The 27,698-nt window shown below is 60.0% G+C and overlaps 1 protein-coding gene across 3 annotated transcripts in view; it reads left to right on the top strand.

Moving 5' to 3' along the window:
• The window catches only part of SEMA6B (semaphorin 6B), an 89,855-nt gene that overhangs the window by 53,908 nt on the left and 8,249 nt on the right, over positions 1–27,698 (top strand). For all 3 annotated transcript variants that reach the window (XM_075903047.2, XM_075903049.2, XM_075903048.2), the window contains exons 2-14: positions 1,101–1,231; positions 1,965–2,094; positions 7,739–7,799; positions 8,228–8,290; positions 11,710–11,811; positions 13,405–13,495; positions 14,431–14,550; positions 14,829–14,917; positions 15,796–16,013; positions 16,976–17,107; positions 17,709–17,858; positions 24,614–24,808; positions 27,136–27,276. In XM_075903047.2, coding sequence (XP_075759162.2) covers positions 1,132–1,231; positions 1,965–2,094; positions 7,739–7,799; positions 8,228–8,290; positions 11,710–11,811; positions 13,405–13,495; positions 14,431–14,550; positions 14,829–14,917; positions 15,796–16,013; positions 16,976–17,107; positions 17,709–17,858; positions 24,614–24,808; positions 27,136–27,276 — 1,592 coding nt within the window. In that variant the 5' untranslated portion in view covers positions 1,101–1,131. The remainder of the gene's footprint in view (positions 1–1,100; positions 1,232–1,964; positions 2,095–7,738; positions 7,800–8,227; positions 8,291–11,709; positions 11,812–13,404; positions 13,496–14,430; positions 14,551–14,828; positions 14,918–15,795; positions 16,014–16,975; positions 17,108–17,708; positions 17,859–24,613; positions 24,809–27,135; positions 27,277–27,698) is intronic.

Genomic DNA, 27,698 nt, shown 5'->3' on the forward strand with positions numbered 1-27,698 from the left:
TCTGAGCCCCTCGGACTGAGAGAGGGATGGGCAGTCGGGGGATGGGGAGAAGGAAGGGGAACCAGGGATGGGGGGGCTGAAGGGAAGAACGGCTTTTCCCAGCATATTTGGGATTCTTTTGTCTGGGAATGGCCCAGTTTCCTTCACCCTGCAAAGCAACCGCCCCCCCCCCCCCCCCCCCGTGCCCCCGCACCCGCCGCCTCCTCCGTGACAAAAGCAGCCGCTCTTGGCTCCGCGCCCGGTAGCCTGCGCCCCAAGCCCCCCCGCCTCCCCCTCCTCGGACAGAGCAGTGTGCCAGGGAGCCGGTGCCCCCGCGGGGATCGTGGGCCCCTGGGAGGAGCATGGGGTATCCCAGCCAGACTTCCACTTACCCACCCTCTGGGAGGTTGGCAGCAGGCCTCTAGGGGCACTGGGCTCCCCCAGGGATGGGCTCCCGCTCAGGGCCTGCCAGCCCCATGCTCTGGAAGCCGGGGAGTCTGGGTTTTGTCCCCGCTGCCAAGCATGGGGGGCCCCAGTCACAGCGCTGGGACAGCAGGGCAGCTCCCGCATCACCACCATTTTGGCACCACAGCCTTGCACCGAGGGGGAAACTGAGGCACGGAAGGAGTGAGACTTGCCTGGGGTCAGGGGCAGAGCCGGGAATAGAACCCAGGTGTCCTGGCACACAAGCCCCCTCGTTCTAACCACTAGATCCCCCTCCCCATGCCAGAGTTGGGGCAAGAACCCCGGGGTCCCCAGCCCCTATCCTGGGGTTACAGAGCTCCGTGTGGAAGGGGCCCCGCCAACAGTAATGAAGCTGAGTGGGGGGTGGGGAACGTCTGTCTGACTCCCTCCTCACCGGCCCCCCGGGGCAGGGGGAAACCCGAGCCGGGCCCCTCCCCACCCCCGTTGGGAGCCGTGATGGTGCCAAACAGCTGCTTCCATTAGCTCCTTTGAAACTGGAACGGCCGGACATTCCCTCCCGGCCCCTTCTCGCCTTTTGGGGGCAGGGGCGGGGGGAGGGGAGGGTTTTCGCTGCACCTGCCCCCTGCTGGCTGCTGGCTGTCCCCACACCCTCTCCCCTGGCCTCACACCCTGGCGCTCTGCTTGTGCCGCTGCAGGTGTGAAGGGCGCCCGTCCCTCCCGGAGACCATGAGTCCGCCCTGCGCTCTGCTCATCCTGCTGCTGCTGGAGGGGGCCGGCGCCACCTTCCCCGAAGAGCCGGGGCCCATTAGCGTGGCCCCTGGAGACTGTAAGTGAGGGAGAGGGGGGGGGGGCAGGCGAGGAAGAGCTGGGAGGGGGGAGCACAGTCTGGTGCATTCGCTTGCGAACCCCCCCCCCCCCCGGTTTCATTGGGCTCCACATGGGGGCAGGTGCAGCAGGCCGGCTGCACAGCAGCGGATTCGGGGCGCAGCAGGGAGCTGTGTCGAGGGCAACCAGGGTGGCCCAGATGGAGGAGCTGCCCCGGGGGAAAGGGCTGTATTGGTACTGGAGGGGTGAGACTTGCCCGGGGTCAGTGGCAGAGCCAGGAATAGAACCCTGGCACGCAAGCCCCCTTCTTCTAACCACTAGATCCCTCCCCTGCCAGAGTTGGGGCAAGAACCCCAGAGTCCCCAGCCCCATACAGCCTCCTCCTATCCTGGCGTGCCAGGGAGAAGTCTACAGCAGGGAGGGGCTGTGTCAGCTGAGCAGGAGAGGGGCGCATTGGGCCGAGCATCTAATGTGGCACGTGGCATGGCAGGTAGACGGGTGTGGGAATGGGGGTCGCGTGGCAGAGCTGGGGCGCTGGGCGGCTCTTCCAAGCCAACGATGGAGAGTCTCCGGGTCAGGATCGAGGAGCATCAGAGTTCGGGGAGGGAGGGAGGAGAGGGGAGGGGGGGAACCTCGCTGCTGAGCAGTCAAGCCGAGCTGATGGGGGAGACCCGCTGGGCAGCACTGGAGCAGTGGGGAGCTAGCGGGTGCTGCTTTGCTGTGTCCCCTGGCAGACGTGAAGCACTATGCCGTGTTCGTGGGCAGCGGGCAGAGACGTTTCTCCAGCCTGGACGGCAGCGGAGCAGAACGGCTCAACATCCAGCGCATGCTGAAAGTCAACAGGACTCTGTACATCGGCGACAGGTAATGCTCCAGGCTGGGTGGCTCCTCTAGCAGGCCCCAGACGTGGGCACACCCAGCCCAAGACACAGAGTGCCCAAGAGGAAGGGGAAGGGGAGAAGGAGAGGAAGGAGAGGAATCGGGGGGAGAGAGGATGGGGGGACGGCTGGGCAGACGAATGTCAGTATCGATATATGCAAAGTAACGCACACTGGAAAACCGAATGCCCACTGTGCATATACAACGACAGGATCTAAAGTAGCTGTTGCCACCGGAGAGAGAGTCACTGTGGACAGGTCTCTGAAAACATCTGCTTCATGTGCAGTGGCAGCCAAAAAAGCAAAGAGAAAGTTGTAACTCACTAGGAAAGGGATGGGTCATCAGACAGGACGTATCAGGTTGCCTCTCAATACAACCACGGTGCACCCGCAGCTTGAATACAGCAGGCAGATGTGGCCATCCCCTCTCAAAACAGATCTCTTGGCGCTGGGGAAGGTAGAGAAAAAAAGCAATAAAACTAGTTTGGAGGATGAAACAGCTTCCGTAGGAGGAGGGATTAAAACGACTGGGATTTTTCATCTTGGAAAATGGATAACTAAGGGGGGATATGACAGAGCTGAATGAAATCAAGAACAAAGGGTCCTTCAATGAAATGAATAGACAGCAGATTTACAACACGCCATAGGAAGTGTTTCTTCACACAACACACTGTCAACCTGTGGAACTCCTTGCCAGAGGAGGTTGTGAAGGCCAAGACTGTCACAGAGTTCCAACAGAGCTATAGAGATTCATGGAGGATAAGTCCGTCAATGGCTATGAGCCAGGATGGGCAGGGTCTGGGAGGTGTCCCTGGCCTCTGTTTGCCAGAAATGGGGAATGGGTGACAGAGGATGGCTCGCTCGATGGTTCCCTGTTCTGTTCTTTCACCTGGATTGGCCACTGTCAGCAGACAGGACACTGGGTGAGAGGGACCTTTGATCTGACCCAGTACGACCGTTCTTGTGGTAGAAACACAGCATCCCTGCTTCACTTGAGCCATGCAGGTGGGAGCGAGCAGGTGACTGGGTTAGTGATGGTGTCACCCAGATGGTGGCCGCAGGTCTGGGGTGACTGCGCCTACGTGGACTCTCAGCCTTGATTTCAGGGCTGGCGTTTGCTTGCCACGTTCACCCTCCAGCCCTGCAGAGCCGCGGCGGCCAGGCCAGTCTGAGCTCTGGTCACAAAGCTGCCTCCTATCCCTGCTGCTGCAGCTGCCAGTGGGGTCTGCTGTCTCCAGGGCAGGGTTTGGCACATTGGCCAGACAGTTCTTGCTCAGTTGCTCCCCAGAGCTAATCTCCAGGGCACCCAGCCACTGCAGCAACCCCAGCACGCGGCGATCGAGATGCAGCCCGCGGTCCCAGCATGCCGCGCTCCCCCCTAGGCCTGAGTAGGAGGTGGGAGACGTTACCCCAGCCTGCAACATCTGCTTAGGTTTGAGACCATGTGGGCTGTAGAGAGACTACAACTCCCAGCATGCAGTGCTCCGTTTAGCGCTGAGCGGCTTTCTGCTCAGCTTGAGCAATGCATGCTGGGAACTGTAGTCTCAAGGCTGCATCAGCATTAATAAAAGGAAGGGGGGCTACTTCATGCTCTATTCTTGTAGGCTCCCTGGGACCCTGCCCAGCATATTCCCAGCTCAGCCCTTGGCTGGGCAACGCTTGGGCACTCCCTGCTGGCCGGCGCTGGGAAGGAACTATTTTCCATCGGCTTTGCCGCCCGCCCAGGAGCATTAGAAGACAAATGAAAATAAATGCGTGTTTAACTTAGTCATTCATTAGCCCAAATGTATCGGGTTTGGCCAGCCCTGTTTAATTGAGATGAATAAAAACCGATCTGGCCGCTCGGAACATAAATTACCCACTCGCCGATCGGCTCCATGAATCATAATTTTGCCTCAGCACTTACCCGCCGGCAGCAGCACTTAGGCAGTGAACTTTTAACATCCAAGGCTGCCACTTAACTGCACCGATTATGGCGGAAACCGGCACCATAAATCAGCATAAAAAGCCGGATCGAGAAACAAATTGCCAGGGAGAAGGGCCTGTTTTCCTCACCCACTTGGGTCAGGCAGGGCTGGAGCGGGGGGGTTGCCATGCACTGGGAACTGGTGGCTGCAGGGCCCAAGATTCGTTCTTTGTCCCTTCTCTTCCTTGTCCGTGTGTCCTGCCCGGCCAGCCAGCGTTGGGGCCTCCTACCACCCACCCCGGTCCCACGGCCTGCCAGGGGTATTAGTTGGAGGCTCCCTCATGGAACCGTGAGCCTGGGTGTGTACCAGGTGTGGTTTCCCACCTGCCTCTTCTAAAGCGAGAGGGAGACCTTGGCGTGAATTTGTAACCCACACACCTCGGGGGGGGGGAGGGGTGCTTCGCTATCCCATGCAGTGGCATTTAGACCACCAAAATGAGAGAGAAGAACAAGGGAGTTCTACAGCCTAAGCTGAGGGCCAGCTGGCTTTATAGCTCACACTGAAGCGGCTCCTACACTAAGTTCTGGAGGTCCCAGGTTCAAATCCACCTGGTGGCAGTTCCCTGGACATTGCAGTCCTTCTTCTGGGCTGGCTGCCCTGTTCCCACCACCTCCTGATTTACACATGCCCTATTGTCTGCCATACCAGATGGAGGAAGCTGTAATGGGGCAGTGGGTCTGTACCAGTAGAACCTATTTCCAGCCCTCCCTCAAGTCATGACTCTGGGCACAGTTCTCCTGGGCCAGGGCTACTCACCTTCGAAAGCCCTGGGGGCCACAGGGATACTCAAAGCACAAGCTGAGGGCTGCCACTTAAGTGTGGTTGCATGTATATGCCAATAGTTTCTTTCACACTGACAGGCATGTGTCCACTGGCTCCTGGCCTGCCTTGGAGGAGCAGAGGGTGCTGTCTGGGGTGCTCTGCTCTGTTTCCCCTTCTCTGCTCCCAGCCAGCTTCACTCACCTCCCTGATTTTTCATGTGCTGTCCCCTGGAATTATTTGATTACTGGGTTCTGGTGTGTCCACCCCTGGGGGGCAGGGCTCTCAGTGTGGGCAGGCTTTAGCTAGGGGCTGTAATAACGCCACCCTCTCTTGGGGGCTGAGAACAGGCAGCCAGCGACATGGCCTCTAGCCACGTGCACGTGGCCTGAAGTGTGTGCGAAGCGTGCGCCAGCCCCTCGCGGCCTAGAGGAGGGAGGGATTGTGCAGTGCGTGCAGCTGTGCTATGCAGGGAGCTGGGGGAACAGTGACTGGAGGCGTCAGGAGGACCAGAGCCCCTGTCCAGGGCTGTGGTAGCAGCAGGGGCATCCTGTCTCCCCAGGGGCTGGAGATACTAGCACCCCAGGGCGCTCAGCCACACGGAGGGGCATATTCTCCCAGTCTGACCCCCTGTCGTTTCTCTCACCCCCCCCCCCCCCCGTGCACCCTGCAGCAGCAGGCTTGGTGCCCTGCTTTGCCCCCCCAACCCCATCCCCTAGGATGCTCCCGGCGGGTGACCCCGGCTTACCCCGTTCTCTCCCTAGGCTCCTAGCCTGGCACTGGGGGGGGGAGGGGAGGCAGTTCGGTAGCAGCCAGACAGGAGAGAGGGAGCAGCCCCCTCCGAGGAGGAATTTTCGGCCCCTGATGAGGCTGAGCAGAGTGACCCGGGGGCATCTCCTCCCCGCGCCTCGCCGGCCTCGGCCGCTCAAGGGGACGCGGCTCCGCTCCTTTGCCAGAGCCCGGGAGGCAGCAATTAGAGGGAAGCTTCCCAGAGGTTCATTAATGCACCATCACTTGAAATTGACGCAGGAGCCAGGCGGGTGGGGGTGGGGCACCGCAAGCCAGCTGTGCGGGGGATGGGGGCCAGCTGGGTGCTGGAAGGGGCTGGCTTGCAGGACTGGGAGAGGGGCGGGGGGGGGTCTGGGAAGCGCATCGTGTCCGGTGGGGGAAGGGGTGAGGTGCGGGAGGGGGGAAGTCTCTGCTCCCTCCGGCGCCCCCTTTGCAGTCCCCTGCAGCCCATCCCCAGAGCTCACCCTGCCCCCAGCAGAGTCTGACTTCGGGGCTCCATAGGAGGGTGCTGACCCCCGGGCCCGCTGTGCACTCCAGCACCGCTGCCGGGCGGGGGAAGGGGGCCGTGTCCTGAGTCCAGCCTCGTTACCTAACGAGCAGGAGGCGGGGGAGGGGGCTGCACTGAGAATAAAGGGGAATAACCAGGGGGGCTCAGAGCATGGCAGGTGGTGGTAGGAGGAGGAAATTCACACCACTACCTCTTGACCTTTGACCTCCCCCCTCGCCCCCTCATCAGATCTGAGGACAAAGAATTTCTTGCCCTGAGCCCTAACGAGACGAGGTCAGTGCCCTGGGATCACCAGCAAGGCGCCTTTTTAAAGTACCATGGGCTGCCATCCTTACATCGGGGGGGAGGCTTGGGTTAGGGGGACCCCTCCTCCCTTCCCCCCATGGGGGTCCCCCTCTTTCCCTGGAGAGGAGCCCGACGCAGCTCTGCCCCCTCCTCGCCGCGCAGACCAGGAGTGGGGAGGGGGAATTGTCACGGTGACAGGCGGCCGCGGCCACGTGTCCGTCAGAAAGCGCTGGCGGGGCGCGGGGGGAGCCTGTCTGTGCCCCGGCAGCGCGGAAGCAGCACCCCGGTCTCTCCACCCTGCTCTGCTAACCTCCCTCTTCACCCCTGCGGAGCGTCCTCAGCCCAGCGCCGGGTCCTCTCGGCCTCTCCCGCCGTGCTGGCCGTGGGGATCGGGCTCTGGCGCCGAGCCCTGCCCGCCTGCCTCAGCCCTGTGCTCCTGCCCAGCTCCGCTGCCAATCACCTGGAGCTGAATAGGGTGGGTGGCTCGCCCAGTCCGGGAGCTGTCGGGCTCCCTTCCCATTGCCCTGGGATGAGCCTGGGATGCAGAGCCTGCTGGTGGTGGTGGAACGGGCCTGCACTGCCCCAGATCCTGCCTCCCCTTTTCCATCACAGACACCAGATGCCCGACAGTCGCCCCGGGACGGAGCAGCTAGTGGAAATGCCCTCAATTCCCCAGGGAAACAGCCCCACCCACCGTGCCTGGACCTTACACCCAGGCACGGGGTGTGTCTGGGGGGAGGAGCTTGGGGAGCATTGTTGTCTAGGGAAGTTGGAAGGGGGGTGTACACAGTCCTAGAGATTGCTGTGTGTTGGGTGGGGTGTTGCCATTTGAGGGGGCATTACGAATGGGTGTCTGGTGACTTGTTTGTTGCTTGGTGTGTTACGAGTGTGTAGGTTCTCAGGAGGGGGTAGGGAAGGACTTGGGGTGCATATGGGCAGTGTGGGGTGTTGGGTGGTAATTCAGATGCATGTGTTATGAGTGTAGGTTCTCAGGAGGGTAGGGAATGAATTGTGGCACAGAGGGGATGTTTTGAGGGTGATGTGTTGCATTTGGTAGAGATGCAGGGGCGTGTGGAATGAGTGTGTAGGTTCTCAGGAGGGTAGGGAATGAATTGAGGCACATACTGGGGGTATAGGGTGTTGGGTGGAATGAGCGTGTAGGTTCTCAGGGAGGGTTGCAGGTGGTTTGGGGGGCATGCTGGGGCTGGCAGTGTGGGTTGGGGGGCTGTTCTGTGGGCATGTGGGTGGCGTAGGGCTGTATCTAATGTGCACCCCCATTGTCTAGCTCGCTCTCATGGGCCTGTCCCCTTCTCTCCCACCAGGGATAACCTGTACCGGGTGAGCCTGGAGCCTGCCACGGCCAGCGAGATGCGATACCAGCGGGTAAGTGCTGGGCTGGGCGGCTCTGCGGGGCTCTCCCAGGCACTGCTAACCCACGGGGACAGCTCCCCGGGCCTCCGCCAGGGGCCAGCCTCACTTATGCACAGCTCCAAGCCAAGCCGCTGCCTTCGCGTGGGCGCCTGGGTGCAGGATCACTCCAAGCAGCTCCAGGAGCACGTCACAGTCCCAGGGGCTCCTGGGCTGGTGTCCGAGGGACAGACGCCAGCCTCACCCCTTGGGCTGCCACTGTCACGCAGAGTGCAGCTTACCTGGGCTGGCATCTTCCCTCTGGGCTCAGGCAGCTCCCACCCATGTGCCAAATGCAGGGAGAGCTTAGCCCCAGCCAGCGAAAGAGGGGCAGGGGGAGCAGGAAATCTGGGTCTTTGCCTCCTCTGCGTTTGACTCGAGTTGGTTGTTGGCTTTATACCCAGAAACTGACGTGGCGGTCGAACCCACATGACATCAGCATCTGCCGGATGAAGGGGAAGCACGAGGTAAGGGCACAGCCTGCCCCACTGCCTGCCCTGCCATGGCGGAGGCTGGGGCGGGGAGGAGAAGTGGCATTTCCTCCGCGAGTTGCCCCAGCTCTCTGACCCTCCCCTCCCTTGGCTGGGACTCCAAGATGCTCCTCAAAATAGTGGCCCTGCTGGTGCCAGGATCCGTGGCCCAGCTCACTAGTGCCGGGACGCCCGCTCCCACAGCGATCTGCGGAGCACACTGGCTTTGTCTGGTGCGTTAGCTCTCCAGCCAGCGCCTCCCGTCGCCTCCCCGCTCGCTGTGCGGTGGTCGGCGTGGGGCCCACAGAGAGCTGTGTGTGTCACACTCTGCCTTTTAACTCCCTGCAAACATTTGTGTCAAATGTGATTTATTAGACGCTGTATAATTGGCTTTGTAATTAATTATTTCTGGTCTGTTGATCAGAACAGACACATCTCATAATCGGTGAGAAATCCAATTTCCAGATTCCATTAATGCTTCTTCAGGCTGAAAAAGGCAGTGCGCCAGGCTCCCCAGGGAGAGGGACCCCGGTGCCCCACTGGATCAGAACCCAGGACAGCGGGAGCTCTGGCTCACAATTACCGCCAGGAAGTGGAATAAATCAGCATCCACTGACTCAGGGGCTGGCTCGTTAAACATCCGAGGGCCAGACTCTGAGCTCGCTCAGCGGGGGTGGAGCTGCTCACACCCAAAGAATTACACTGAGGTCCACGTGGAGTAAGGGACGGAGAATCTGACCCACACGCTCCTAAGAAATCAGAGGCCAGCTTGTCCAGACATGGCGGGTTGAGAGTGGGATTTTCAAGGGAGCCTAGTGGAATTTGGCGCCCAGTTCCCACTGAACTGGAATTTGGGTTCCTTAGCCCCGAGCCACAAAACCACACCTAACGCCTCAGCTTCCGTGGTAGGGAATAGCTGCTGCACCTGTGCAGTGGGAACATGGCTCTTCCATGCACTATCTGCCCCGCCCCTCCCATTCCCATTGCTTTTTCCTGCTCCTATCCCTACAGCGTGTTCTCCTCCCCCCTCCCCGCATCTCTCCACCACCTGTCACTCATGCGCCTTCCTCAACTCAATCCCGTGGGCACCTGTGAGAATCCAGCCCTGTTATTTACGTGGCTCTCTTGGGGACCCAGCAGGCCGGTGAATGCCACAGAAACGCTACCCCAGGTCCACACCGTGCATGCAGGGTGACCTGTGCTGGAGAGATTTGGTGCTGGGGTTTCTGGTGGAGCTGCGCAGTCAGACACCCCTTCCTAAATCCTTCCGTCCCATTGGAAAAATCCCATCTAAGCACCCAGGCCCCTGGACCGCCAATGGGGGATGAGCCCCTAACCTCCCCTTTCGGCCTTTGATAACCCCCCTTGTCTTATCCATGTAACAAGTGATGCCACAGCTCAGATGCACAAAGGATTTGAACACCCAAGTGGGCTCCTGGGACAAGGAAAACAGGCTTGTCAGTTTCAGGGCTCTTCCTAGTCAGTTTCGGTTTCCAATGGCCAGTCCCAGTTACAAGGCAGCTAGGAGGTTCCTGAGACTGGGAGGCTGCAGGGGAAATTTTACTTCTTTGTTTTTGTAACGGTTGCCACTTTTTCATTAATAAACCATTTCATAGGCTCCCGGGGCTGGAAGAGACCTCGGGAGTCATCAAGGCCAACCCCTCCCCAAAGCACAACCAACCCCAACTAAACCATCCCAGCCAGGGCTTTGTCAAGCCAAGACTTAAAAACCTCCAGGGATGGAGATTTCTCTTGATCTGAAGTTTTTTTACGTGTTTGAGCCTGAGTTGGGGCAATGGTGAGAGCTTAAAGGGACGGTTCCCCTCCCCAGCCCCACCCTGGAGCCGGTTTTTATTCCTTACGAACGTGGAAACCCTTGTCCACAAGAATCTCCACCCTCCAGCAGGTCCCTGAGCACCGCCTCAGCACACGCCCAGGACCCCAACCTCTCCCCACCTCTGAGCTCCACAGAAGCGGTTTCAGCCGCCTCCATCCACCTCTGCCCTCGCGCGCGCGTCTCCTCTTTCTGCCCAGGCAGCTTCACAGGTTTGGGGCCTCTTTGTTTCCCAATCAAAGCACATGAATGTGTGTTTCCATGGTTTCCTTGCAGGCCTGGAAATATGGAGCATTCAGGTGCTTGGCTGGCTTCTTTTTTCTCCTCCTCTCTCCCCGGCCTCCCCCCACCGCACGCTTGGGAAGGCCTCGTTCCTGGAGCGTTGGCTCCCGAGGGCCCATGGCGGGTGCGCAGGTGGCATCTGGCCCTAAATTTGCAGCCTTTCTGTTTGTGTCCACCCTGCCCTGTGGAGCGGCACCTGGAGCCGGCTGGCTTGGCCTCCCCGGGCAGAGCGGCCCGTCTTTCTCCATTCGCCGGAGTGCTCTGTGCAAGGTTAAAAGGGACGCTTGTCAGGCTCCAGATCAGCCACTCAGCTCACCTGGGCAGCCAGCAGGATCGGAGACAGTGACGGCTGGCTGGATCTGTAACACCTCTGTCTGTCCCTGCTGAGCGTTCCCTTTGGCATTTCCCTCCGACTAGACAATGAAGGCCTTTAACGATGGCGATGTCTGGGCTCCCAAGCCCCGTGCTGCCGTGGTCCCCGGGCACACCCCGCAGGGAGTTTGGAAATAGAAACAGAAAACTGCTTCAACCTAGATTTAAAAACAAGCATCAGGGAACCATTTCTAGTGAGATAACTAGCTGGGTAGTGCGGTCTGCAGAGAGCAGGGATTGGGAAACTTGTTTGGGTCGGCGGCTGTTGACCCCCAGGCAAGTAGATTTTGCGCGCTCCAGCCCCACAGTGCGATAGAGGGAGGGCTGGAGTGCCAGTGCAGGCTCCCCAGTGCTGCAGGGGAGCCTCCAGCCTCCCGGGCCAGATCCAAGTAAGCCGGGGGCCGCAGGTTCCGCACCCCTGGCTTTGAGTCGGGGGATTTTATAGAGGGTGTGCATGGGGATGGCTAGGTAGATAAAGGGATGGATAGATAGAGGAGCATGGATAGTTGGCTAGGCAGGAATGCTTGGAGGTGGAAGGGGTGGATAGATATGGGTGGATGGATGGGGGAGGGGTTGCATGGGGCGGATGGACAGACGGCTGGATGGCTCGGTACACAGGAAGGAAGGGCACGTGGGGACAGACGGACGCGTTTCTTCGCCGTAACCTTATGTGCGGTGAGGCTCCTTGGCCGTGTCTCTTTGGAAGTTGCTCTTTCCCCGCTGTGCTGGGGTGGCCGTGAGCCAGGGCGGCCAGCCCACGCCACAGATCGGCCCTCTGGGTGCATCAAGCCACATTCTGCTCCCCGGTGCCAGGGCCCTGCCCCGCACCCACGAGTTCCAAGGGCAGGGCCGGGCCCGTCGTCTCCGGCGCCGAAGGGGGCTGCTCCGGCTGCCCTGCCCCGGCACTGACGCCCCTTCCCCTCTCCAGGCAGAGTGCCGGAACTTCGTCAAGGTGCTGCTGGTGAGGAACGAGAGCTCGCTCTTCGTGTGCGGGACCAACGCCTTCAACCCCGTCTGCGCCAACTACAGCGTGAGTCCCCCGCCTGCCCGGGCCTGGGCAGCTTGGGCTGCCGGGTCTTCCCACGGGGTGGGGCGTGTGTATTGGAGGGGGGCTCTGTGCATGGCTCAGCTTCAGCCAGTGTTTGGCCCTCGCCCACGGGCGTGGGATGTCCCACGTGGGGTGCCACGGGGCGCACGTGCCCGGGTGTGTAGCGCTCAGCGGAGCATTGTGTGTGGTTTGTGCAGGGCGTGCCTGCGGGCGGCGAGTGTGCACTGCACGGCCGTGTCGTGTACGGTTAGCCGGTTCCTGTGCATGGGGGCGCCTCACGTGCCTGTGTGGGTCGCACGGGCCCCTGTAGCATCTGTCATGTGAGCCCGTGCGAGTGTCTTTCCCCAACGCCCCTGCCCCGCTGGGGGCTCACCCCTCTGGGCATGCGGCGCCCCGTTCCTCCGAGGGCTGCTAGCGCCCCTCCCAGCGCGGGCAGCTGGCAGAGTGCAGGGCGTAAGCCGTGGAGGGGGGGTTGTCTGCATGCAGCACATCACCCTCCCCCTGGGAGAAAAGGGGCAGTCCTGGTGGCCCACTCCCCCGGAGCTGGAGCAGAGCGGGGGGAGCGAGGGGGGTATGGAGCAGCAAAGGCAGCAGCCAGCCGGGGGGGCACAGTGCATTGGGGACGTTCCCCTGTCAAGCCCAGACCGCTGCATCCCCCCCATGTGCGGGAGCTCTCCCTGCTCCCTGTGCTGAAGTTGGGTCACCTCCCAGCTGTTGCCAAGCAGGCTCCAGGGCTGATCTACAGAGGCCCCTGCCCAGGGCGCAGGAGGCTGGGCCAGTAGGAGGCCAGGAGGGAGAGGGGAAGCCGGAAACAAGGGCAAGAGCCCCGGTGTATTCGGTGCTGATGGGAAGGGATCTCGTTGACCAGCCCTGCAGTGCTCCCCGGGCAGGGCGGGAGGGGCAGAGTAGAGCAGCAGGTGGCCGCAGCTCAGGGGTGGATCTGAGACCTCTGAGCTGATGGGCCAGCAAAGGGCGGGGCCCCGGGACCCCCCTGCGTGCGGGAGAGGTGGGGGTGCCGCAGTGTTCCCTGGATGCTGTGAACGGGTGCAGCCGCTGAGGAGGGATTCCAGTGTTGCCCTGCGGATTAGCAAAGCGCCCGCAGCGAGGTGTGTGTTTTTACTAGTGGTGCACCTTCACATAGGCCTCAGTGCACATACAAATTTATTCCGCGCATTGAGGGAACCGATGAGAGGGAATATTGGGGCGCAGGCCATGTGAGAGGCAGCCTGGCCCAGCCTGGGGCGCTGGAAGATGGACTCTATTGTCGGCTCTGGGCTGTGACCTGGAGCAAGTGATTTCCCCAGGCTGTGCCTCAGTTTCCCCTCCCTTGCCCATTTACGCTGTAAGGTGTGTGAGGCCAGGAGCGGGTGTGTGCACAGAGCCCAGCATGGGACAGCCAGGAGGAGCTGCCAGCTCGCAGCATCTCGATGGGCCAGTCAGTTCGTGGGGCGCCTGGTTGTGGATTTAGGGGCCTTGCTGTAGTCCCCTGAGTTTTCTGTCCCTGGGGCGAGCCCAGCGAGGCTGGGAGCTGGCAGGCCTGGGTGCCAACTGATCACCTCTCTCCCTCTCCTTCAGATGGACACCCTGGAGCCCATTGGAGACAACATCAGCGGCATGGCCCGGTGCCCCTACGACCCCAAACATGCCAACGTCGCCCTCTTCACGGGTCAGTAGCGCCCGGCCTCGTTTCGGGAAGGGGGCGCCTGCTTCCCCTCTGTGCTGAGCTCCCTGCAGTGAGCTCGCCAGCCCTGGGGCACAGCCCAAAAACTCGGGGTCGTTCTCTTCGGGGGTTTTTTCCCTTCTTTCTTGTGTTCATTGGCTCTTTCGCTTTGCCCGGCTCCCTTTTGCCACTTTGTCCGTCGGCTCCGATAAATGCCCATTTATCTGTCTGTCTGTCTGTCTTGCAGCGGTGTTGTAGCCGTGTTGGTCCCAGGAAATGAGAGAGACCAGGTGGGTGAGGTCGTATCTTTTATTGGATCTCTGTCTGTTTGTGCAAGAGGCGAGCTTCTGAGCTCCCCAGAGCCCGTCCTTCGCTCCGCGGCGCTCGGGAGCAGCTCTTGCCCAAACAGAAGTTGGTCCATTGGAAGATATCACGTCACACACCTTTTCTCCCTCATTCTGTATCGATCTGTCCATCCTCTGGCACAGCCATCTGTCTGTCCATCTGTCTGTCTGTCTGTCCGTCTATCCCCATACTCATCCGTCTGTCTATCCATCCTCATATAGCCTGCCTATCAATCCCTATACACCCTATCTATCTATCTATCCCTATACACCCCCTCTATCTATCTATCTATCTATCTATCTATCTATCTATCTATCTATCCCTATACACCCCCTCTATCTATCTATCTATCTATCTATCTATCTATCTATCTATCTATCTATCCCTATACACCCCTCTATCTATCTATCTATCTATCTATCTATCTATCTATCTATCTATCTATCTATCTATCTATCTATCTATCTATCCCTATACACCCCTCTATCTATCTATCTATCTATCTATCTATCTATCTATCTATCTAGCCATGCCCATAAAGCCCCGTCTGTCTGTCTGTCTGTCTGTCCTATTCATTCCCTCTCTCCCCTTGGCAGGCGGGATGCTGTTCACGGCCACGGTGACAGATTTCCTGGCAATCGACACAGTGATCTACCGGAGCCTGGGGGACAGCCCGACCCTGCGCACCGTCAAGCACGACTCCAAGTGGTTCAAAGGTGGGGTCCTGTCCCCGTTCCCGGAGGGGTGGGGGTGGGGACAGAGAGAGCATTCTCGTCTAGGGACGAAGCAGGAGCTGATGGGGGGGTTGAGTTACCTTCTGCCTTAGAAAGTTACTTGTCCTGGAGGCTCTGGTGGTAGCTCCCTGGCCGTCTCGGGGGGGGGGTGCCCCCGCAGGGATCATGCCCTGCTGGCTGTCATCAGGTTCCCCCATCTCCCCCTCGCTTCCTGTGGCCAGACTCTGACCCCCTTTGCTTTGCCCTTCCCCCCACCCCAGAGCCCTACTTTGTCCATGCCGTGGAGTGGAAGAGCCACGTCTATTTCTTCTTCCGGGAGATCGCCATGGAGTTTAACTACCTGGAGAAGGTAAGACGTCCCCCCTGGCTACGTGGCCAGACCCCCTCCCTGGCTGTGTGGCCAGACCCCCTCCCTGGCTACGTGGCCAGACCCCCTCCCTGGCTGTGTGGCCAGACCCCCTCCCTCCCAGGGTCAGGCCCCTCAGCCAGCGTCTGTTCTGCAACTCCATGGCCCTTGGGGAAGCCGTGGGGATGGGCTGGGGGGTGAACAGCCCTCAGGGAGCGCATGAAGGAGCAATGGCTCTAGGGGCAAGGGATGCTTCTGGCCAGACAATACGGACTGACAGGGCACTAAGTTCTGGGTGAGTCTCAAAGCAGAGCACAGGGGCTGAGATCAGGCCCGGCTGTGTCAGGCGCTGCACAGACACAGAGCAAGAAACGGTCCCTGCTCCAGCTGAGATCAGGGCCCCGTTGTGCCGGGTGCTGCCCGGACACACAACAAGAGACTGTCCCTGCACCAAAGCCTATGCAGACAAGCCAGACAAAGGGTGGCAGGGGAGGGAGATGCACAGGAAAGATAAGTGATGGGACCATGGTCGCCCACCCGGTCAGTGGCAGAGCAGGGAGTCGCTCCCTAGTCTTTGAAGTGCCGGTCCCATGACAGGGACCCAGTGCAGGGCCGAGCAGACATGGTGGGTGTTAGCCCGGGGGCTGTTAGATCCACTCTCCATGGGAGATAACTAGGGTGCACCACGCTGCACCCCTCAAAACTCAGTCTCACCGGGGTCCTGCAGGGAAACAGCCACTGAGCAGCCAGGGGCAGGGGGCACAGCAGCTCTGGGGTGGGCAGGTGGGCTTGGCAGGCAGTTCATTGGCGGAGCCAGCCTGGGCTGGGGGGCAGGTGTCCCCCCGCCGTGGCGCCCATCCCCGCGCTGGTCCCTGCTGCAGGTGGTGGTGTCCCGGGTGGCCCGGGTGTGTAAGAACGACATGGGCGGCTCGCAGCGGGTGCTGGAGAAGCAGTGGACGTCCTTCCTCAAGGCCCGGCTGAACTGCTCCGTGCCGGGGGACTCGCATTTCTACTTCAACGTGATCCAGTCGGTGACGGACATCGTGGAGCTGGGCGGGCGGCCCGTGGTGCTGGCCGTCTTCTCCACGCCCGCCAACAGGTCGGTCTTCCGTGGCAGGATGGGAGGGGCCCTCGGCCCCGTGGCCAGCTGGGCCTGTCTCCCTGCTGGTCATTTCGCCCCCAGCTGACGTCAGCGCCTCCCCCGAGGTCAGGCGTCTGCCCCGGCTAGTGTGGGGGCCCGATCCTGCAGCCTGCGTCTCAGCGCTGGGCCCGACATAATGACCCAATTGGGTGTGGCTCGTTCCCACCTTCTCTGAAAGTCCCCTTGCTGTGTGCGCACACCCACGTGCACCCACGTGCACCCACGTGCCTGCACAAGCACGTGGACTTGCGCTCATGCCCTGCACGAGCCCTGAGGGCCAGCGCCAAGGCCGGTGGAGCCAGCGGGAGTCTTTTCATGCAGCCCGTTCGGCTTTGGGCCAGTGCCCAGCTGGCCAAGCCGGGCCACACAGAAGCCAACCCCCAGTGGATCCTAAACGGGGCTGGGGCAGGGGGGGCCCACGCGGTGTGGGCAGGGCCGGACCGAGCCATTCCGGCGCCCCGGGCAGACAGTTTAATTGGAGGAGGGGGCATGCGCGGCCCCTCCCGGTGCGTGGGGGAGGGTGTGCGGAGCTGGCGGCGGCAGGACTCACGTGCCCAGCCCGGCTACTGCCGCTAGCGTGCAGCCCGGGCACACCCGGGGCAGGCTGAACCTGGCCGTGCAGGGCCCCGTAGCCACGAGGGGAAGGGCGCTGCTGGCTGGCGCTGCAAGGGTTAATATGGCCCCCGCCCCGGGTGGCCGCTGGGAGCTGCTGCAGCCCACGAGCCGGGAGCCGGGCGCACGACGCCTGATGGCAGCGATAAGGGGCACCGTGCGCCCCTTACAGCTGCCATCAGGCACCCTCCATAGGTTGGTGCCCCGGGCAGCTGCCCGGCTAGCCCATGCCTTAGTCCGGCCCTGGGGGTGGGGGTGGAGGCCGGGAGGCCAGCGACGCGGCTCTCATGGCCCGTGTGTCCCTGCAGCATCCCCGGCTCAGCGGTCTGCGCCTTCGACATGGCGCAGGTGGCCTCAGTCTTTGAGGGGCGCTTCCGGGAGCAGAAATCCCCCGAGTCCATCTGGACGCCCGTGCCGGAGGAGCTGGTGCCGAAGCCGCGGTGAGTGGGCGGCGCGCCCCAGAGCAGGGGCCCCGCTCGGGCTGTGGGCGGGCCAGCCCGGCAGAGGACGTGGCCGTGGAGCAATGTCCATGCCACTGATTAACCCTGCCCCGCTCTGGGCCCCATGTCCTGGCAGGTCCCTCCCCTCCCCCACCCTCTGCCGGTGTCCCCAGGAGTCCATCCCCTCCCTAGGTCCTGGGGGTCCTTCCACTCCCCCAGCCTGGGTCTTGGGTTGTCCCAGATCCAGTGTCCTGAGGTGTCACCCCCCTCCCGCACCCTTGGCGCTGTGTCTTAGTGCGTCGCTGCCCCATCGCCCTGCGCCTTAGCCCGCCTCCCCCCGCCCCCCCGCCCCTCGCTCTGCTCAGGAGCCACATGTAGCCCAGACAAGACTGAGGGTTTGGGACCTGACCCCGCAGGGGGGCTAGTGGGGCAATCATGACCCATTGGCCACAGCGTTGCTCAGGTCGCCGCCCCCCCCCCCCCCGCCCGCCTGGGCCACGGCCGTCAGCTGCACCCTCCGGGTGGGACAAAAAGGGGTGGGAGGGGCCAAGGCTGGGGGCGGCGCGTGTGCCACTCAGCTGTTGCTCCCCTCTGCCCGCAGGCCCGGGTGCTGCGCGGCCCCCGGCATGCGCTACAACTCCTCCAGCTCCTTCCCGGACGAGATCCTCAACTTCATGAAGACGCATCCCCTGATGGACGAGTCGGTGCCCTCGCTGGGCCATGCCCCGTGGATCATCCGCACCATGACCCGGTGAGAAACCCGCCCGCGCCGCCATGCTGGCCCCTCCCCGGCACCCGTGGGGCCCAGGCCACGGCCAGACCGGCTGCCAGGTTAGGGCAGGAGCACGTCAGCGTCTCGGCTCTTCCTAAGCAGCACAAAGCCCCCCTGTAACCAGGGGTAGCACGTCCTCCAGCCACGGCCACCCGCCTGGCCTCGCTGCTCCCAGCCAGGGGGAGAGAGCCATGGCCCTGCGGGTGTTCAGGGCAGAGCTGACTGAGTGTCGGGCAGGGCTGGCTCCCCTCTTCTTCCCCGTCTAAGCAGCCAGGAGCAGGCCCTGCCATGGAGTTAAATGATGCAAAGAGTGTGTGCACGCGTGTGCACACGAGAGTGCATGCCCGTGTGAGTGCACGCACACGCATGTGCACGTGAGTGCATGCACACGCGTGTGCATGTGTGAGTGCATTCAAGGGTGTGCATGTGTGTGCCCACGTGCACTGGAGTGTGTGTGTACGTGTATACTCGTGTATGTGCGTTAGGGATGTCAACGGGTAGCCGCTTTACCGGTTACTTAACCACTAACAGGTGATGCTTATCGGTAACAGTTAATTGTTACCCAGGACCCGCCCTGCGCACACGGGGGATCAGCAGCCTCCCGCGGAATGTGGGGCAGAAGTAGCAGCAGGTGGGGGAGCTGCCATCTCCCTGCCACCCGGTGTGGGGCTGCCGACTCCAGGGCCGCAAGCCCGCGCAGACTGGGAGCCGGCAGCCCCGCGCAGGATTGGAAGCAGCCGAACTGGAGCAGCCCCTGCTCAGGGCACAGGGGCTGCTCCAGCTGGGCATGGTGGGCGGGGGAGGGAGGCGTTTAATCAGTTAACAGGTTAAACTCAATGTTTAACTGGTTAACTAATTCAATGGGACTTTACATCCCTAATGTACATATGTGCCCTTGTGAGTGAGTGTGTGCATGTGTATGTACGCACTTGTGAGTGTAGGGGGACATACGTGCATACCAATACACTTGTGCATATGTGTGTCTATACTTGTGTGTGTGCGTGCATGCTTGTGAGTGAATCTGCATTTCTGTGTGTATGTGTGCATTTGTGCAGGTGCGTTTCTCCACGTGTGTGTACATGTGTGTTTGAGTGTGTCTACAGTTGTGTGTACACACGTGCACTTGTGTGTGTGTGTGTGTGTGTTTGTGCATTTGGGAGAGTGTGGATACATGCCCGTCTAGTTGTGTGCACTTGTGTGTGTACATGCGCTTGCAAATGTGTGTTCATGTGTAAGTGTGTACTGGTGTGTTCATTTGCATTTGTGAGTGGGTGGATGCGTGTAATATGTGCACGTGTGTGTGCGCGCGCGTGTGCACGTGCGGGGACAGAGAGCACCAAGAGGGTTGATAAATCTTCTAAACTTTGCAGCCGAGATTGCCTCGTTCTAATTAAATCTGCTTTAATTGCTGTTTTATGTGGAATTAATCAAGCATCATTCCCTGGCTCTCCAGCCAGAAGCTCCCAACCCGCGGCTCCGGGGGCTCGTGTTGATGGGCAGATGCATCACTCGCTGGGAGTCGAGGGGTTGAAGTGGGGGTGTGACGGGGAGGGGGGCAGGGAGTTCGCATCACACGAGTGGAGATCAAATGCAGGCAGCAAGGAGGACGGGGACAGAGACAAGTGCCGTGCGAGGGGGCCCGCGGGCGCCTGCCAGGCCGGGATGACGTGCCCGCGGGAGGCAGCAGGCGGGGGTGGGGCGCACAGTGCATGGGACCAGCGCTGCGAAAATGCAAACCAGCCGGAGCTCGGCGGCGCAGATAATTACGGCTGTAATGAGACAACAGAAACTCTTAGGGTATGTCTACACTACAAAGTTAGTTCGAACTAACTTTCATAGGCGCTACACTAGCGCTCCGTTAGTTCGAATTTAATTCGAATTAACGGAGCGCTTAGTTCGAACTAGGTAATCCTCATTCCACGAGGATTAAGCCTAGTTCGAACTAGCTAGTTCGAATTAAGGGGTGTGTAGCCCCTTAATTCGAACTAGTGGGAGGCTAGTCCTCCCCAGGTTTCCCTGGTGGCCACTCTGGCCAACACCAGGGAAACTCTACTGCCCCCCTCCCGGCCCCGGACCCCTTAAAGGGGCATGGTCTGGCTACGGTGCCCGTGCCAGGTGCAAGCCTGCCAGCACCCAGCCAGCAGACCCTGCACCTGGCACGGCACGAGCCAGCCACCCGATGCCCCCCAGCCCTCCCCCTCTTCCCGGGACCAGGCTGGCGGCTCCCGGGAGCTTGCCCGGGACCGCAAGAGGCAGGCACCCACCTGGGCTAGTGCGGACATCGTGGAACTCGTCCACGATCTCCGCACTAGGCACAGGAAAGTGGCCGGCTTGGGCAGGAGAGCTGCCAGCCTGGCCACCCAGGAGCAGGTGTGCAAGAGAATCAAGGGGTTCCACTGAGACCCCCGACCCTGAGCCCTGAGCTTACAATGGCCGTCCTGGGTCAGACCAAAGGTCCATCTAGCCCAGTAGCCTGTCTGCCGACAGCGGCCAACCCTAGGGACCCTGGAGGGGATGGACCGAAGACAGTGACCAAGCCATTTGTCTCGTGCCATCCCTCTCCAGCCTTCCACAAACCTTGGGCAGGGACACCACTCCTACCCCCTGGCTAATACCACTCCATGGACCCAACCTCCATGACTTGATCTCACTTCCCTTTAAACTCTGTTCCAGTTCTAGCCTTCACAGCCTCCTGCAGCAAGGAGTTCCACAGGTTGACTCTTTGCTTTGTGAAGAAGAACTTTCTGTTACTACTTGGAAGCCTGCTACCCATTCCTTTCCTTTGGTGTCCTCTAGTCCTTCTTTATGGGAACTAATGAAGAACTTTTCTGTATGCACCCTCTCCACCCAACTCCTGCTTTTAGAGACCTCTATCCTGTCCCCCCTCCGTCTCCTCTTTTCTAAGCTGAAAAGTCCCAGTCTCTTTAGCCTCCCTTCATATGGGACCTGTTCCCAACCCCTGATCATTTTAGTTGCCCTCCCCTCTCCCGGCCTCTCTCTTCCCCTCTCCCACCTCCTTTTCCCAGTCTCCCCCAGTTTTGTTCAATAAAGACAGATTCCATTTTTGAAGACACGTTATCTTTATTTTGTACATCAAGAAGAGGGGCTAGGGAAGGGTAAGTGGAAGGAGGTGAGGGAGTAATGGGGCACGAGCCCCCGATGGGGAGGACTGGGCTGGCTCTGCGGGCTTCTGGGGGTGGAAGCTCTCCTGCAGCCCCTCAATTGCCCCCTCTCCCCAGATGGCAGCCTGCGGCAAGTGCAGCCGGTCTGATGGCTGAGTGCTGTGATGTGCCCAGTGTGGGCACTCAGGGCACTCCAAGCCAGGACTGGTTTGCAAGCGGGGCACCCCTTAGAACTGTGTGTCCGGGGTGGGGGTCGGGTCCCTTTAAGCACAGCCCTCGGCTAGCCTGAGACAGCAGCTCCACGCTCTAAGTCCTCCTCTGATGCCCTGCTGGCACTGCTTCCGGCCATCCTTAACCCCGGTTCAGGGTCCACTTAATGTGGACATGCTAGTTCAAATTAGCGCTGTAGTGTAGACAGACCCTGACTCTCACTGACTCTTTGGGGGGGGGTGAGGGAAGGGCAAGGAGCCTCTTGTTTAGTGGCAGCTTTCTCTAGAGGTTGTGTCCCGTCCCCCCCCCCCGATCTCTTCCCCTCCTCTGCCCAGCCTTAGCACGGCCTCTTGGGGGCCTGTCTGTCTGTGGGTCTGTGGGTCTTTCTGTCTGTGCGTGGGCAGGGATGTTAAATCTCGGTTAATTAAACAGTCGATTAACCTCGTGAACCCTGATCTATTACTCAACTATTCTCTAATCCCCAGGGGCAGGGCCGACAGCCAGTCTGTACCAGAGGCAGCAGCGTGGGGTGCCAGGCGGGAGCTGGGCCACGAGGGGAGCCAGTTTCAAAGCCAGCTCCCCTTGCAGACCGGCTGCCTGTCACCCCGCGCTGCTAGCTCTGAGACAGCAGTGCAAGGTGGCAACGCCCCTGGCTGGGGCGGAGGGGGCTGAGCTCCCAGACCCGATGTGAGCCAGGACTGAGCCGGGCTGCTGGCCAGCCTGCTAAAAAATATACTGGTGGTGGCGGGCGGGGGCCAGGGCGGGAAGGATGCATCTAGTCTATAGCATTAACCTACAAGCTTTTGCTTATTGCTGAATTGACTGCAGTTTACATCCCGAGCGTGGAGCTGTGAGGATGTGTATTGCCCAGCAAGGGAATCACGGATGTGTGATGTGCAGGTGTGTTGTGTGGAAGCAGGGATGGGACTGTGTGTGGAGGGGGGTTGTGTCCAGATTGCTTGTCCGGTGTGTTCCTTTCTGCTCTGCGTGTGCTGCCCGGCTTCTGCTGTGGGCATGGATGCCTGGTGTACAGGTGAGTGTATATAGTGTGTGGGGGGGTCTACCTCTTTGGACTGTCATAAAATCATAGAATACTAGGACTGGAAGGGACCTCGAGAGGTCATCGAGTCCAGCCCCCTGCCCTCAAGGCAGGACCAAGCTCCGTCTAGATTATCCCTGACAGGTGTCTGTCCAACCTGCTCTTAAATCCCTCCAGTGATGGAGATTCCACAACCTCCCTGGGCAATTTATTCCAGTGTTTAACCATCCCTACAGTTATCAACATTTTCCTAATGTCCAACCTAAGCCTCCCTTGCTGCAGTTTAAGCCCATTGCTTCTTGTTCTATCCCCAGAGGCCAGGAAGAACAAGTTTTCTCCCTTCTCCTTGTGACACCCTTTTAGGTACTTGAAAACCGCTATCATGTCCCCTCTCAATCTTCTCTTTTCTAAACTAAACAAGCCCAGTTCTTTCAGTCTTCCTTCACAGATCATGTTCTCTAGACCTTTCATCATTCTTGTTGCTCTTCTCTGGACCCTCTCCAATTTCTCCACATCTTTCTTGAAATGTGGTGCCCGGAACTGGACACAAAACTCCAACGGAGGCCTAATCAGCGCAGAGTAGAGCGGAAGAATGACTTCTCGGGTCTTGCTCACAACACAACTGTTAATGCATCCTAGAATTGTGTTTGCTTTTTTGCAACAGCGTCACACTATTGACTCATATTCAGCTTGTTGTCCACTATGACCCTGAGATCCCTTTCTACCGTACTCCTTCCTAGACAGTCACTTCCCATTCTGTATGTGTGAAACCGATTGTTCCTTCCTAAATGGAGCACTTTGCATTTGTCCTTATTCAACTTCATCCTGTTTGCCTCAGACCATTTCTCCAGTTTGTCCAGATCATTTTGAATTATGACCCTGTCCTCCAGAGCAGTCGCAACCCCATCCCGCTTGGTATCATCTGCAAACTTAATACATGTAGTCTCTATGCCGATATTTAAATCGCTGTCATTTGGTTGGAGGCGGGATCTGTCCTGTGTTTGTACAGCGCCTAGCACAGTGGGGTCCGGTCCTTGCCTGGGGTTTCCAGATGCTACCTGTGTGCTGGGGGGGGGGTATAAAAGTGCATGCCTGTGTGTGAGCTGTGGGCTGGGTTGTATAAACGTGCATTGTGTCCTGCGTATGCGTGCCTGCAGGTGTGTGCGTGTATGTGCTGCTGGGAGTACATGGGGACACGCGTGTCTGTCTGCTGTGTGCATGTGTGTTTGCCTGGGGGAGGCTGCAGTAAGGGAGGAGCCTGCTAGTTGCGGTGGGGGAGGTCTAGGTTGGATATTAAGAAAAACTGTTTCCTTGGGAGGGTGGGGAAGCGCTGGGATGGGTTCCCTGGGCGGGGGAGGGGGTGGAATCTCCACCCCTAGAGGTTTTTAAGTCTCGGCTTGACCAAGTCCTGGCTGGGCTGATTGAGTTGGGGTTGGTCCTGCCTTGGGCAGGGGGCTGGACTTGATGCCTCCTGAGGTCTCCTCCAGCCCTGGGATTCTAGGCAAGCCCCCCCCCCCGCTGAGACCACAGGAAGCAAATCACCCCCCTGCTGCTGGGACAGGGCTCAGGCATTGTGGGGCGCCCCCTCCGCACAGGGACTCGGGGCTGGCTGAGTGGTCCCTGCCCACAGCACAGGGCAGAGCCCTGGGTTGAGCTGCGTCACGGGGACGCTACATATGGGGATCTGCTGTCTCCATGTAGCCCGGTGCCACCTGGCACCCACCATGGGCCTAGCCTGGAACCTTTGCTTCCTAGGGGGTCCTGCGGGATGCCTGGTGCCTGGTGTCCTACTGGGTATTTGGGACACATTCAATTTGGGATCCAGTTTGGAATCTGGGATGGGATCGGGTGAAGGTCTGGGGTGGGGTCTGGTGGGAATGTGGGTTGGGACTGGGTGGGGAACTGCGATGGGAACAGGTGGGGCTCTGGGTTGGGGTCTGGTACGGATCTGGGTTGGGGTCTGGTGGGAATGTGGGTTGGAATTGGGTGGGGAACTGGGATGGGGTCTGGTGGGGATCTGGGGTGGGGTCTGGTGGGAATGTGGGTTGGAATTGGGTGGGGAACTGGGATGGGGTCTGGTGGGGATCTAGCTGGGGTCTGTTGGGGATCTGGGTGGGTTCTGGCCGGGATGTAGATTTCTCACGCACACTGGCAGGAGGGCAGTCAGCGCGGTAACTCGGCAATTCTTTTCTAGCTACAGAGCGTCCGAGCCACACTAGGTGTGTTAACCCCGAGTCACTGTCCCATCTCCCCTTCCTCCTGCCTCACTGCCCATCACCTCTTCTCTGGGCTTCTCCTGAAATCAGCTGCCACGAGCAATAACAAGCGATCCCACTTCCCCCTCCGTCTGCCCCGCTCCGCAGGTATCAGCTCCGTAAGATTGTCGTGGACAGTGCGGCGGGGCCCTGGGGTAACCGCACCGTGGTCTTCCTGGGCTCCAACACCGGCACCGTCCTCAAGTTCCTGATCCAGCCCAACGTCAGCGCCAGCCCTGCAGCCATCAGCGCCGGGAGCCAGAGCCTGCTCCTGGAGGAGTTTGAGACCTACCACCCCGGCAGGTACGTCGCCACGGCCTCAGCGTTCCCAGAGAACGGGAAAGTCCACGGGGATGGGCCTGGCGTAAGCACCCGGACAGAGGGAGCCGCATCTCCGTGCTGCTTTCTCGGGGTTAACGAAGGGGTTTTCTCATGGCAGCAGGGAGCTCTCTCTGCGTTCATCTAGACCACAGGCTTTTGTCAACAGAGGCTTTGTCGACAGATACTGTCAACAAAGCTTGTGTGACAAAGAGTGTCTAGACTGCATCCAGATGTGTCGACAAACAAGCCGCTTTGTCGACAAGAGAATGTAGACGCAAAGGACAGCGTAGATGCAATAACGCCTTCTGTGGACAGAACTGGCTGTGTCTACACTGGCACCTTTTTCCGGAAATGCTTAAAACAGAACAGTTTTCCGTTATAAGTATTTCCGGAAAAAGAGCGTCTACACTGGCAGGATGCTTTTCCGGAAAAGCCCTTTTTCCAGAAAAGCGTCCATGGCCAGTGTAGACGCTTTTCCGGAAAAAAGCCCAGATCGTCATTTTCGCAATCGGGGCTTTTTTGCGGAAAAGACTGTCTACACTGGCCCTTTTCCGGAACAGTTTTCCGGAAAAAGGACTTTTGCCCGAGCGGGAGCAGCATAGTTTTTCTGGAAAAGCGGCTGATTTCTTACAGTAGATCGTCAGTGCTTTTCCGGAAATTCAAGGGGCCAGTGTAGACAGCTCGCAGCTTAATCCGGAAAAGCGGCTGCTTTTCTGGAATAAGTGGCCCAGTGTAGACACAGCCAACTCTGTCTACAAAAGGCGCTATTCCCCGTAGAACGAGGTTTACCGCCATCGACAAAACTGCCGCGTTATATCAACAGAACTCGGCGGCAGTGTAGACGCAGGTACAGTTTTGTTGACAAACGTCCACTTTTGTCGACCAAACCCTGCAGTCTAGACACACCCTCTGTGTCCACGTGGGGCAAGTCCCCGGGATTACGCTCCTCGGCAGCTGTTCTTGTGGCACCCGAGGGCCCCGTCCCTTGCGTCTGGACACCCGCCTCGCACCCCGGGGTGCTGGTGTCATCTGGCCTCGGCCCGTGACGACGGGTCTGTAGCAAACCCAAACAGAAGCGCATTTCCCAGGGCTTGGGAGAGTCAGATAGCAGCAAGTAAAGGGATTTGGAACCCTGCGGTGGCAGGTAAAAGGAAACCCTAGGACTCAGCCCACAGCCTCTGCTTATCCCAAGCTGCTTTGCTGCCTGACAAGGGATCCCTCTCCCCCCTCCCCCCCGCAACCCTAACCCCACTCCTGGGGGAGTCTTTGCAGTCTAGGAAGCTGGGAGCCACCCAGAGCTGGCTTGTCCCCACCCTCTGCAATGGAGACACCCTCGTGCCCTCTCCTTGGCTCCTGGGCATCTGCCGACTCTTGTCTCTGACCCCAGGACAAGTCAGGGCTGGCTGAGGCGGCCTGAGACCTCCCCCCAGGGCCGACTTAGCCAGTAGGCACATTGCCTAGGGCCCACGGTACTTTTAGGGGCTCACGAAAATGTTTTAATTTCTTTTAAAATCAGAAGAAAAAAATGAACTTTTAGGGTCGAAGACAATGTTTTAATTTATTCTCACATCGGAAAAAAATGAAACTTTTAGGGCCCCCGCAAATCTCTTACATTTTGCCTAAAACAGAAAAAAAATAAAATGTTGAAATAATTAAAGTGATATCGACAATCATTTTTAATATTGAGATTCTTATGGTGGGAGGGGCCCACGACGGCAAAAGTGCCTAGGGCCCACGAAAGTCAGAATGCGGCCCTGCCTCCCCCCCACCCCCCCGCCCCCCCGGCCAGGACCCTCAGCCAGCTCACAGCCCCCAGGGGGGAAGGGGAGAGGAGGCGCCGACTCGGGTTTAGACCTGCCAGGGCTGGTCTGTGTCCCGGGCTGCCGTGGAATTCTCCGGCCCCGGCAGAGCAGCTGGGTTCCGCGAGGGGTCAGACTGCTCGGGTGGGTTCACACCCCACGTCAGCGCAGGGTGTGATCAGTGCCGGGTCTCAGGCCCCCTGACGGCCCCGCTCCGGGCATCCCTGCCCACCTGCAGCACCTGCCCATCCCTGCCCATCCCTGCCCACCATCACCTGCAGCACGAACAGATCTCGGGTGCCCGGCTTGACTTGGTCCTTCCCGAGGGGCAGGGGAGAGCGTGGGGATCTCTGCCCAGGGGGAAGGATGCAGGCGGCCCCAGTGCCCCGGACCCTCCTTGGACCAGTCCAGGAGCATCCTGGCTCCTCCCCGTAGGGGCAGCCCGGAGTCGGGCGCGCAGCTCTCCCCTGGGCGCGGCCGGACTGAGACTCCCCTCCGGTCTGTCTGCAGGTGCGGCCGAGACACCGAGGAGGAGAGGCGGCTCTTGGCCATGGAGCTGGACAAAGCGACGGGGTCCCTGCTGCTGGCCTTCCCCCCCTGCGTGGTGAGGGTGCCCGCTGCCCGATGCCAGCAGCACTCCGGCTGCATGAAGTGAGTGTTCCCGTCTCGGCCCTCCCTCCGCCGAAGGGCTCCAGCAGCCGGAAGGGGGGGGCGGGTTTCCGTACAGTATCCCTCCCCCCAGCACGGGTGGTTGGGGGTCGGATTGCTCTGCCTGTCTCTGTGGGGAGGGGCGTGACTATAACACGGGGGGCAGGAGGGGTTCGTACCCACCCTCCCACAAACGTGGGGTCAGCCAGGCTCTGCCCCACAGCCTTTCCCTCCTCTCTGGGCCGCTGCCCTATGGCGGTGGTTCTGGGGGGCCAGGGAGCCCGGCGGCCCAGCTCTAATGCCTCCCAGTGCGCAGTGGGGGCCGAGGGTCACAGCGTCTCCCTGCCTTGTTATCCGAGCCCGAGAGGCGATCGCTTTCAGCCCGTCTCGGCTTAGCACCTGCCCCCGAGGGAAGCTCCTGGAGC

Source organism: Pelodiscus sinensis, chromosome 32 (assembly GCF_052426305.1).
Source record: "Pelodiscus sinensis isolate ZL-2025 chromosome 32, ASM5242630v1, whole genome shotgun sequence".
Classification (NCBI taxonomy): Eukaryota; Metazoa; Chordata; order Testudines; family Trionychidae; genus Pelodiscus; species Pelodiscus sinensis.